The following is a 12,571-nucleotide window of genomic DNA, read 5'->3' on the forward strand; positions in this document are numbered from 1 at the left end:
TTTCATGTATGTATATACTATAAGCTTATTTTTCTTTATTGTTAATATTAATCGTAGTTAATTTTTTTATTATTAATTTTCCATAAATGGCGCGGAGAGGTCTAACTCTTTCCGAAAATTTGTAAATATTTTTGTATATACGACTTGTGTATATAGATATTTATCTCATTTATCCGTATATATTCAAGAATATTGTGTATATCCAGGAAACCATGTATACAGCCATAATACAGAGTTTTTTCATTCTTATACAAACGCTTGTATTCATTTTCGTGCTTCACTGCAATGCTCGCTTAGTCGCACTTTTAAAAGCTCTGGCGGCACAGTGTTCCACCTCATGGAACACCCACAAAATTAAAATGGTAAGTGCAATTTTTACAAAATTTTACCTGTATGCTCCTTTAGGACTAAATAGACTGCATACATCTTTTTTGTAGAAATTCCGACATTAACGTATAGTGCACCACAAAGGGTTAAATATGACATTTGCAAATCTCACTCACATGTAGAGAGCCCTTGCGACTAATCAAACATGCAAGAAAATAATACCAACAAAAATGCACAGAAAACGTGAAGAGTAAAAGAAACAAATATTAGACCACTGTTCCTGTAAACACTGAATTAACAAATTCGTAATGATTTGATTGAGAGCTCAATTCATTCAAAATAATTCCACATTTAGTGTTAGATTGTTGTGCGATGCTGCATCCGAAAGGTCTTATGTGTGTCAATCCATTTAAAGAAAGGCAGACCTAACAACTGTTGGCAGGAAAAGATTAAGAATTTGCGTCTTGCAGAGCTGAATACAGAGTATTCCATGAAAGCTTTGCCTTTTTAGATATGTTTTGCGTTGTGTTTAACATTCTTAGTTGTTTGAAGTATAGTTACTGATTGCACTTTGTGATACTGTGAAGAGTAGACGACTATTGTTGTGGAAAGTTCTAGAACTGGGAAGTGTTTCTTTTGGTAAAACAAATTTTATCAAGCTATCAAAAATTCTATGTGCATTCAATCTATTACAAACCCTTACAACAGTTTTGGGTGTCACAAGTAGGATTGTATGCCAGTGACAAGAGCAGTGGAGGAGCTACTAAGACAGTGTGTGCCAGCCTTTGCGGCATTCAAAGAGGACATGAAGGCAGGCCAAGAAAAGACGGAAGGGATCATCAAGTTCATTAAAGAAGATATGAATGCTGGCGAAGAATCTGTTAAGGAAGAGATAAAAGCTGTTCACGAAAGATTGAAGTAGGTAAAGAGAAGTTACCTCCATAATAGAAAAATTTCAAGCTATGGACGGCAGAATAAACAAAGTTAAAAATAAAGAAACTGTATGAAGATTTTCTGCTGCTGAAACAACAGATTAGAGAATGAGTTACTGCTGTCAAACAACAAATCAAAGAGAGTTTCTGCTGTCAAATAACAAATCAATTACAGAGTTTCTGTTGTCACCAAAGAAGTCAACAGCTTAAAAAAAATTCACAGCGACAGCAGGAAGCAATTCTGATGATTTTACATTTTTATCTTGCCTTCTCGACCCTTTGTTAAGTTGTCTGCTTACAATAGAAAGACCTCCAAATATATAAGACTCAGTTTTCTATAGTGGCACACGCAAATGGAGTAGAATTTCCAAACTAAGGTTTAACATCTTGCCACTTCTCTGAGAACACATGCAACAGATATCCTTCAAACCCTGCCTGGCTAAATTTTGAAGCTTCATCCGGTGTGTTGGAGCTGCATTTTCGCGAGAATGTAAAAGACTATAGCAGGCTTCACTTAAAATCTCGCCAACTGAAGCACTCCAGAAGTTCTCCAAAGATGTTGAAAGATAAGAAACTGACTCTAAAATTCTGCAACTGCAGTGGTGAAGGCCACATACGAAGGAACTGCAGAACACCCCAAAGGCATGAAAAATAAGACTGCTGCTCAACAAAGGATGCAGGAAAGAAATTAGTGGCCATTTTGTGGAACAGAGGATGCCACATATTAAGAAGACCCATTTTAAAGAATTTCAGATTCCTGCAATGAGTGGCGCCAGTAATGGACATCATTGAATATGTCATTGGAGTTCCCTGCAATATGAGTATAGATAGAGGACCCAGTGTTACTATCATCCGGAAGGATATAGCTGAACATTTGGATAAACTCATCTGTACGCTGCCTTGTATTACCATCCAGACTGTGCCTGGTCATAAAATCAAAGTTGATGGAAAGTTGGAACATTTACATCACATTTGGGAGTGTCGCCTATAATCACACAGCATATGGTGCAGATATTATGGACCCTTGCATACTCACATTAGACATTCTACAGAAATTTAATTTTTCCTTATTCTTTAAAAATAATGAACTGCATTTTGTCTCCAAGGGTATAACTCTAGAATTAAAGATGAAGGAGTTAAATGCATCCACCAAATACAGTGGAACCTCGAGATACAAGTTTAATTGGTTCCAGCACTGAGCTCGTACAGCGAAATTCTCGTATCTGGAAACAAACTTCCCCATTGAAAATAATGGAAATCCAGTTAATCTGTTCTACAGCCCCAAAAATCTGATTGCCATTTCACCTTCAGTCGATGTACCTGGTGTTATTCGGAGAAGATCCAAGTACAGATTTAACTGCTTCTCGTTAATCCACAGCAACAACAGCTTCTCAACGTCTTCTAGGAGTTTTGGACGGTGCTTGGATATAATGGTAACTTTGGCCACATCAAATTTCTTAATTTCTTCCTTCTTCTTCAGAATAGTGCATATCATTGATGTCAAACGGCTGTAAGTCTTTGCCTATTCCGTCACTCTTACAAATATGCTTATGTTTATCTACTGTCTTTTTCTGAAAATAAGCCCTATCGTAATTTTCGGAACTTTTTGTAAAATAAGACATCCTGCGAAAATAAGCCCTATCATGATTTTCGGAACTTTTTGTAAAATAAGACATCCCCCGAAAATAATCCCTAATTAAAATAATGTGATAAAAAGAATTCGTTAAAAAATGCTGTTGATTTATTAAGTATAAGTAATAATATGTTTAGCTTTCCTAATACTCGTATTTCAGAGAAATGTTTGAAACAAAATATTCCGAGAAATTAATTATTTACCTCTACAGTTCGTTTCAAATTAATTCTTGGGATTTATCTTAACCAGTTCACCGTTTGCCCCGAGAGAGATACGTTCACAGGAAAGGCATCGTCATCCGTTAGTGTTGGCAGACTCTCGTCAGGGTGAAATTTGGACTGAACCGTAACCCCCGAGACATATATGACGCAGTGACCTTTTTCCAACCCCCACAGAATGAGTCAAAAATCAAAAGGGGTTATTGATGGGTTACTTATCTTCTCAGCGGTGTCGCATTAGGATCACAGCAGGGCTGTTTCAGGAAAGTAAAGGATGGGGACACTTTCTTTGAATAGCTGCCCCCTCAACATATCTTATGAGATCCACAACAGTTTTCTCCCTTTCTATTAATGAACAAAGGGATTTGAATGCTATCTTTTCAATTCTTAACGATTCAATTCTTCTCTTATGTTACAGGGCATCAAGAAAATAATAAAAGAAAATTCAAGGACATTCCAAATTCGAGCTAATGCCCTTATTTTTACTTTATATAAAGCTTTTTCTTGACAATTAAAAATTACATTTACATTGTAATAGATTGCAATAGATTTGGGGTTGGGTGCAGGAAGTGGAAGTGAGGATGGGTGCAAAGGGAAAAATATCTGCTCTAAGGACTACACCAGTCTTTGTATTTTATGTTGGCCCTTAGGGGGTCGTTATTCACCATCCTTCAGTGTGACAGGTACGCTGTTCAATCTGATTTGAACAGAACTTCTAAATAGGCTTTCACAGGTGGTGAAAGGGGCAAAGAAATACTCCAAGCCCAGTTTTAGACACAAAAAGTTTACCTTTGGATGCAAAAAATGGCACGAAAGGTTTGCGATTTTCCTAAAGGCGAACTGGTTAAAAATGCAACATAAGGCAGCAGTCTACATTGAGCGACAGTGCAGGTATACAACGTTCATTCATTTCAGTGTTGTAAGTGTGATTATTTCCTCATACGTAATTTTATTTAAAAATAAAGTGAATAATTTTTAACCCCAGTTAAAATGAGTATAAAACGAAAGAGCTATTCCGTCGAGTACAAAAAGGGAATCGTGGAAGACTACAGGGGTGTAAATCTTGTAGCATTGTGTAAAGAGAAGATGCTGGATCTCCGTATGGTTTGTAAATGGCGTGCAGACTACGATTATTTGTGTTAACTGGTGGACCAAGGAAATGAGAAAAAACGCCAGAGTTGGATCAGGTTGGCAGCCGTTATTTTCCAAGTTGGAAGATTGCATCTGGGAATGGATTGCAGGCAGGAGAGCAATGGCTTTGGTTGTGCGCAGGGCTGATATTCAAAAATTTGCCCTTGAAACAGCAATTGAATTTGATATATCCACAGAAGAATTTAAAGCATCATCATACTGGTTGGACAACTTCCTTAAACGATATGAACTGTCTCTAAGGAGATCAACAACATTGTTTAAGCTGGAAGACAATGAAGTTGTTAAGCGTGCACTTGCGTTTAAGCTTTTTGTTGATAGCATCGATTTTTCGAAATACCAACTCTCCAACATGATTGCTATGGATGAGACCACAGTATTCCTAGGGCCAAGGAGCTCAAATGACAGTTCACCACGAGGCTTCTTCGTCAATTTATGTTCCTTCTACCGGTTACGATAGTGCGTGTGTTACCTGCATTTTGGCGATTCGTCTAGATGGCAAGAAAGTATTGCCATTTTTAATCACTAAAGGTAAAAAAGACCAGATTCAACGTGTTTCAGGAATTTATGTCATTGAAAGTGAAAAAGCCTGGTGCACCGAAGCAGTTATAAGAAAGTGGGTTGATTTTTTATGCTGCCATCACTGTTGAGGGTCAGAATAGAGGTTTACTAGTTTGGGATTCAGCCAGTACTCACCGCGCTAAAGACATGAAAAACTTTCTTGCTGAGAGGAAGATTGATCAAATAATGATTCCGGAAGGAATGACTGGTTACCTCCAGATACTTGACATTGCAATAAACAAGCCATTCAAGGATCATTTGCGGATGGAAATCAATGAATATATTGAAAACAGAAAACAGAGAAATCATCGAGGTAATTTTGTAAAACCAGGCTTACAAAAAGTTGTTAATTGGGTAAAAAATTCATAGGACAAAATAACTGATATTGATGTTTCCAATGCACTACAAACAGGCTACTTGGACAAGAAGTATTCATTTAACGATAGCTATATCGCAAGACATGAGAGATTCGGACCAGTGATAAGAAAATCAGAATATAATTCAAAATTTTATTTATGATGATGTTCCAGAAGTAGATGACATGACTGTAATTCAATAAATTTAAATTTCTGTATTCTGTGTAAAATAAATATTAAATAAAAATATATAAATATACTTTTATTTTTGCCCTCCCCCGAAAATAAGCCCTAGCGCGTATTTTGGGCCAAAAAAGAAAGTAAGACAGTGTCTTATTTTCGGAAAAAGACGGTATGATTTCTTTCTTAATTTCAACGGCCATGGCTTCCTTATTTTTCTTTCAGCACTATCTGAGGCAACAATCTTCTTAAGAGGCATCATGAAATAATTATTTTTAGGTTAAATGTAAAAAACAATTAACTCACAAACACGTAGATCATAGAACACTGAGTGATCTGACAAGGAGATTTCCCGACTCAAGCTGGATCGGGAAATGTGACACACATACACACAGCCTGGCTAACTTGCTCGTTATTCGAGTCAATGCTCATATTTAGAGATCAATTTTTTGCTTGTACTTTCCTCGTATCTCAAATTTCTCATATATGGAAATGCTCGTGTCTTGAGGTTCCACTGTAGTAGCTTAAGACTATATCACAGTACCAGCAAGAATGGAATTTTTACTTCCTGGATCTGTAGCTGAAAACAACAATTTCCGGTATAGTATAATGTAATATCCAAGAACTGTAACACCCCGTGAGGAGTATTATTAGCCTCTGCACTTGTCGACTTATTAAAGACCGTCATCCTGGTGAGAGTTGCCTGATGATAAAGCAAAAATCATTACGAAAGGCAAAATGATTGTGCGCATGTACTCCAGTGACCTGTGTTAAATGAAACAGTAACCCTCCATAATCTCTTTCTTTGGAGAGCTTAACGTCAAAATTATTACAAAATGTGCGTCTAGGTGATGATGAGGAAAATGCTGCAGAACATGTGATTTAAGAATTTCTCCCTCTCATCTTCTGACATAGGTCAAACCTGTTTCACAGAGCACAGAATTGATACAGGTGTTTGCCAGCAACATCCAAAGTGTCTCTCAATTGCTAATTATAAGGATATGAGGAGGTAGTAAAATTTACAAAGAACGTGCAAGAAAACAACATTATCGAGTCTTCAGAAAGTCCTTGGGCCTCTCCTATCATCCTGGTCAGAAAGAAGGATAATTGAACCAGATTTTGATCGACTTTCTCTGATTACATCACAAAGAAAGACAGCTACCATCTTCCTGAAACAGACAATATATTGGATACTCTTTCCAGAAGCAAATTTGGTAAAATAAATTTTGTCAAGCTCTCATCAGTTCTGTGTGCATTCAATCTATTACAAACCAGTACACACACAACAATACTTTACAACACAACTAGTTAAGCAAAGAGTGGATGAAATAAAATACAATTACCTTTCCAAATAATGTGAAATACTGTAGTTATCTATATTCCTAAAATGGTTTAAATAAATGAAATCATAGTTATGATAGCTCTAGCCAGAGATGAGCAAGTGGGCGAAGTGCACGTTACGCATTTATAGAACAAGTTCTGGGTGTTTCCAGATTTTCTCATTAGTTGTGTAATATCAAGGATTTCAAATGATACTGCAATTTCAATTTTATAATTTACTTACAGTAACAGAGTTTTCTTAAATGCATAACTTAAATAACTTGTTAATAATAACAGTTAACAATGTTTCTGCTTGTTACCTTTTCATATCATAATGCGCGAAATTTTCCGTAAGAAGATTTTTCACCTTTCACTGCGTAAAGTCATCAAATATTATTAACCTTTCTCATCATGCTGATATTAGATGACTTCCGTTAACTTCAAAAAAAGAATGGTCTGTCTGGAAAGACGTCATCTAAATTTTAATCCACTCAATCCAGAAGTCGTCTTGAGAGGTTGATGGTAGGATAATACGAGATTCTCAGATTTCATCTCTAGGTATGCTTATCATCAAACATGTGAGCTTCGATAAATAATCTTCCTGTGTTTGGCCATATTTAAACACTTTAATTTATATTCTTTCGATTCAAAAAAATCATCATAACTTTCTAATCCAAATTGTATCCCAACTTAATAGATTCAGGACATCAATTTCGCTAAATTTTCTCCCAGAATCCTCCCTCAAATTTGCATTGAAGTGGATTCACTTATTTAGGAAACTAATTATAAACTATATGTTTTTGCAAGCTATTGCTTTGCTCTTGGAAAGTTTATGGTTTGTTGACTGTGAAAATTAGAATAACTTTCATTAAGTAGCATCAAATTCTGTCTCCCTTCACTAATGCCTTTTTTTTTTTTTTTTTTTTTTTTTTTGTCATACTGCACTGATTATTTTTCAGTATTGCTTATGGGACTAAATCAGGAAACTAGCTCTTACCTAATAGCAATCATTTGTATTGCAGAGATTTTAACTGCAATGGATCAATTTTTAATGTCTGCATAATGTTATTTAATATAGTGAATGCCAGTTATTATCTTGGAAGCTTATGAAAACATTGAGAAGCAGAAACATCATTGAAAATGCAACTTAATTAATTTTGTTTAAAAATATACATGACATTATGCTTTGCTGTCTAGTGCTTCTGACCAAAAAACATTAGCAATTTATCTTGCAAATTTGATGTTAAAACTTCATGTCAAGTCAAAATAACACTCTAATTTTAAGCACAATTGAAGGTAGTTATTATAAACTACTTACAATCCCAGACAGTAAGTTTGTGGGATTTTCTGAAGGGAGAAGGATATGTATATATATATGTACACACACATACAGACATATATATATATATATATACATACATACAAATTAAATATTTAAAATTCTTTTCTTTTGATCTCTTGATTTGCAGTTATCTACAAAATTTGGCAACATAATTTCTGACTAAAGCAAACTATAGCTGTTACAATTTGAATTACTTTTAAAACACTAATTGAGACCTTGTTCTTGAATTTTGCTGAAACTTGATAGCAATTTATAATTTTACAGCCAACACTAATCAGTTCATCTGACAATTATCTTGAGGTGTAGGGGTATAAAAAAACTGGTTAATGCTTTCAGTGCATTGAATGAAGGAAACATCTTATACTTTTCAAAAACTTTGTTGACAAAACTGCTAACACTCTCAAAAATACATTCTTTCTTTAGAAACACTGGGAGAGTTAAGCTACCCAGACGTGGCAGGTGTTCTCACACTTAAAAAACTTTCCAAACAGGTGCTTTTATCTGTGCAACATGTCCAGCTCAATTACCATTAGATATTATAATATTGGGGTTTAACGAGAGTTACACAAATATCGTCTGCTCAATCAGTTCGCATTGGCAAGTTTAATCAAATTTTGTCAAACGGTTTTTTGCATTTAAAAGAAAGAGACTTGCTTTAGTACACTGTGTTGAAATTTTAAAAAAATGTGTCATTAAATACAAGGTGTCTGAAATGGATCTATCATGCTACTAGATTAGAACTGTCATTTACTTCTAGTTTTGTAGCAAAACGTCAGGTACAGAATGTCACCAAATCATGTGTATAGCTTTAGGTACTAATGTTGTATCATGAGGTTAAAAAAACAGAAGTAAATAACATTCAAGAAGCGGAGCACTCTGGCCGGCCTACAGATGTTGATGAGGCCCGCCTGCGAGAACTTGTGGAAGAAGATCAGTATGCAGCCACTTGAGAGTTTGCTAGGGAATTAGATGTTAGTGCCATGTCCGTTAGTCGCACTATGCATTGCACAGACGTGACATATAAGTTAAATCCCTGGGCTACATGAACTGACTCAAGCAGATAAGAACAGACATGTTTGGGCCTGCACTAATCTGTACGAATATCAAAGGCAAGGACACCAAAATTTTGGACCAAATGATCACTTGTGATGAAAAGTGGATTTACTTCAGCAACACAAGCCGAAAAGGGGATTGGTCTGCACCTAGTGAGCCGTCAGCAGCATCGTAAAACACAATTTGACTCACAAAAATATCATGCTTTGTATCTGGTGGAATTCTCATGTTATTATCCACAAAGCGTATCTAGAAAAAGGTGAAACCCTCAACAGTAATGTGTACAGCGAGATGCTAGTCCTTGTTGATGCTGCTATCAAGGGAAAACGTTGAGCTGAGTAGTTCCGGTGCAAAAAGGTAATATTCCATCAAGTTAATGCAAGACTACATGTATCTGCATTCACCGGCTGGACTTTGTATGTACTCGAATGGGATCTTTTACGACACCACCATATAGCCCCGACATCGCTCCTTCGGGCATCTACCTTTTTTCACACCTGCAGGTACATCTTCCTGGTGCTGTCTTCTATTCTGCACATTGCATACAAAATGAGGTTAATCTGCTTCTCGGTTCGTGGCTTTTGGCACAAAACTTACGTTACAACCAGATATTAATATTACTTTGTATTGGTATTGGAATGTAGGTTTCTTTTAAAGAAATAATATTGTAATACCTACCAGTAATTTTTCCTTGACAGCTTTTCATTAATTAAGTTTTCACTGTAACCACGTTCTTCAGAAATTAAACTACGTACATAATTTTTCACTGTCAATTTTTTTTACAACAAAATTGGTTAGAAAAGGGGATAAATACATGAGGAAATATGGCACATATGCTACATTACTTTACTTTTCCCATATATTTCATTCTTTATGTATTAAGTTTTGCTTATGTATTTGCTTTATAGACTGCTAATAGTGAAATGACTGTCATGGCATTTTTGATTTTTCCTGCCCGTACTAACAATTTTAACGTGGATTCGCTCAGAGGTCAAGCAATAGCGAAACAACTTCGAGATACAGTTCATGATGTTCAGTCTAAAATTGGAAAGAGGATGTTTGAGATATGTCTTGGGTATGATGTACTTCTTTCTTAAAAATTTGCTAAATTGATTTGTATTTTGTATTTCTCAGTAGTGGGGGAACGAGAATGAAACATTTTATGACTTGAAGCAAACAGTGATTAATAAATTTTATTATTTTTTTATTTAATCTATACTATTGTGAAATGATACATTTTTCACATCTAAAATTTTGTAAACAAGTTAAAATGCGATTTTGATTAATATTATTTTATTATAACTTATTATAAATATGTAAAAATGTAGAAAAGCAAAGCTTATCTGAAAGATTTCGAAATTATTTATTTCAAGCAAAATGGGTACTTGTTTATTAGTTGATATGTACCGTTATATCCTCAAAAATGTCATTCTTGATTCTTTCGTGTGAGTGTGCAGCAACTCTAGAAGCTATTTCAGGTACTTCTAAAATGATAGGTTCCCCTCTTTCTTAAAAATTTATTAAGTTACCTACTCTGTAAAGTTTTTCTGCCTTGTTACTGCATGCTGTCATAGTATAATTGGAAAGCAGGTCTGGCTAGTAGTTGGAAGGAATAGAATTTGAATCCTTGTGACGGCAATGCACATTTTTCACATTTTCTTCTTCAAAGACCTAATGGTCTCTACAGTGGTACTCAAGAGTTTGTGGATGGTAATTTGTCACCATCAGGGTTTGGTGACTGGGTCCTCTTCTCTCCATTTGCCTTTTAAGTGAGGCATAATGTAAGGTTTTTCTCCCTCATTACTGCATACCTTCATGGTGTGGAAGCCCATCTAGCTAACAATCAGAAGGTCAGAAATCCCAGTGAAGGCATTGCAGATTTTTTATATATCCTATTTTGAAAATGCTAATGGTCTCTTCAATTGCCACTTTTTCATTGTCTAAGGAGGCTGGGGTATCTTTTTCTCAGCCTGTCAGCCTCAAGATACTTTAATTTAAAGCAAGTGCAAATCTGCATTTATTTACTTATTTATTGAATCTTTTAGAATTTGTTAGAACAATGTTTCTTTGTCTTATGTTAATTTTTCCCCTCATTTTGCATCAAGCATTTACTAGGTTTACTGAGAAATAAAGCGGAAGCAATCATTTATTTCTAGGCATATGGTATTTTGCCAAAAATCATTGAGCATTTCATTCCGTGCATTGTACATGATGGAAATGCAATGCCAGGAGCAGCTGAAGAATATTCAGAACTGGAAACTGTTTTTAAGAGATGTTGCTTGCCTTCATACTTAGAAAGTTTCATATTGATTCAGTAACAAATTGCAAAGAGCAGTAATCAAATCAGAAGAACGTGGGTGGCAAACAATACCCACCAGAAACCAAAAAACCTATTTCATCTTTCTACTGATGTGAAAGATATATTTCATCACCAAAAAGTGCCAGTGTTGTTTTTGATGTTTGGCATGTAGCATTTAATACACAAGGACCAAGAAAAGCACTGTGGCCCAAAAGGCTGAATGGGATGAAAAGACAATAATATATTAATTACCGTAGAAGCAAATTGTAAAATTTGTATTCCGTTTTTCCTTTAAAATTGGCAGATTAAAGTAAAGATGAAATAGTTAACTATGTGATTTCTAGTGGCACATTGTAAGATACGTAAATGGCTATTTGTCGTGACTGATGATTGTGGGTTCTTTTCATCTGTTATTTGGCATCGTTCGTAAAATGAACTTGTATTTTTTTAATGTTTTTATTCACAGTAACCCAACAAACTATATTTTTACATACACTACTCACACATCTCTTATTGAGATTTGCTTTTTTATTTTTAAAGCATATTCCGCATGACTTGTTTTGCTGTTTTTCTCTGCATTTTATTGGTCCCGCTATTCATAGAGGGTGCTAGTGCCTCTAACCTCCCCATTCTAGTGGGTGCTCAATTAGTAACATTAAAAAAAAAATTCTCTGAATGAACTTCAGTTTCTTCCAAATGAATAGCTGGTAGTTGACTTCGAGCATCAGCATTTAAATTACTTTTCCATGGTGATAGCTGGCACTGATGGCATCACCTCTTCAAGGCCAGGGATCATCTCTGAAGTCTAGCACTCTTAAGTAAGCATTTTTTCAGATAAGTCAATGGGTTGTGGTTGCTCACGATTTGGACTCGAGATCCATATATGTAAGTTTGAAACTTTCTTAGAGCATGTATATGCTTCTTTTTCTATAGGAATATATTTTTCTTGGGATTGTGACAATTCCTTGCTTGCAAAAGCAACTGGTCACTCAAGGTATGTTCAGACGTGGGCGTAAAGCGCATAGAGGCATAGTCATAAGGGCATAAAATATGGGAAACCTGTTCACACCTGCGAGAACGATGTGTAAGCCGTGGCCAATGAGAGAAGCTAAATTTGCGCATGCATGGAATGTCTACAACTTTCCCGCTCTGTTCTCCTGCTCGATTGATTTCTCGCGTTCGCTCTGCTTGTTTTTTTCGT

General features: G+C 35.6%; 1 protein-coding gene across 2 annotated transcripts in view; it reads left to right on the forward strand.

Moving 5' to 3' along the window:
- The window catches only part of Glys (glycogen [starch] synthase), a 106,161-nt gene that overhangs the window by 67,208 nt on the left and 26,382 nt on the right, over positions 1-12,571 (forward strand). For both annotated transcript variants that reach the window (XM_085825771.1, XM_035370513.2), the window contains exon 8: positions 9,980-10,146. In XM_085825771.1, the coding sequence (XP_085681897.1) occupies positions 9,980-10,146 (167 nt within the window). The remainder of the gene's footprint in view (positions 1-9,979; positions 10,147-12,571) is intronic.

This window comes from Stegodyphus dumicola, chromosome 10 (genome assembly GCF_044657685.1).
Source record: "Stegodyphus dumicola isolate Sdum_Otavi_A_Nest chromosome 10, ASM4465768v1".
Lineage (NCBI taxonomy): Eukaryota > Metazoa > Arthropoda > Arachnida > Araneae > Eresidae > Stegodyphus > Stegodyphus dumicola.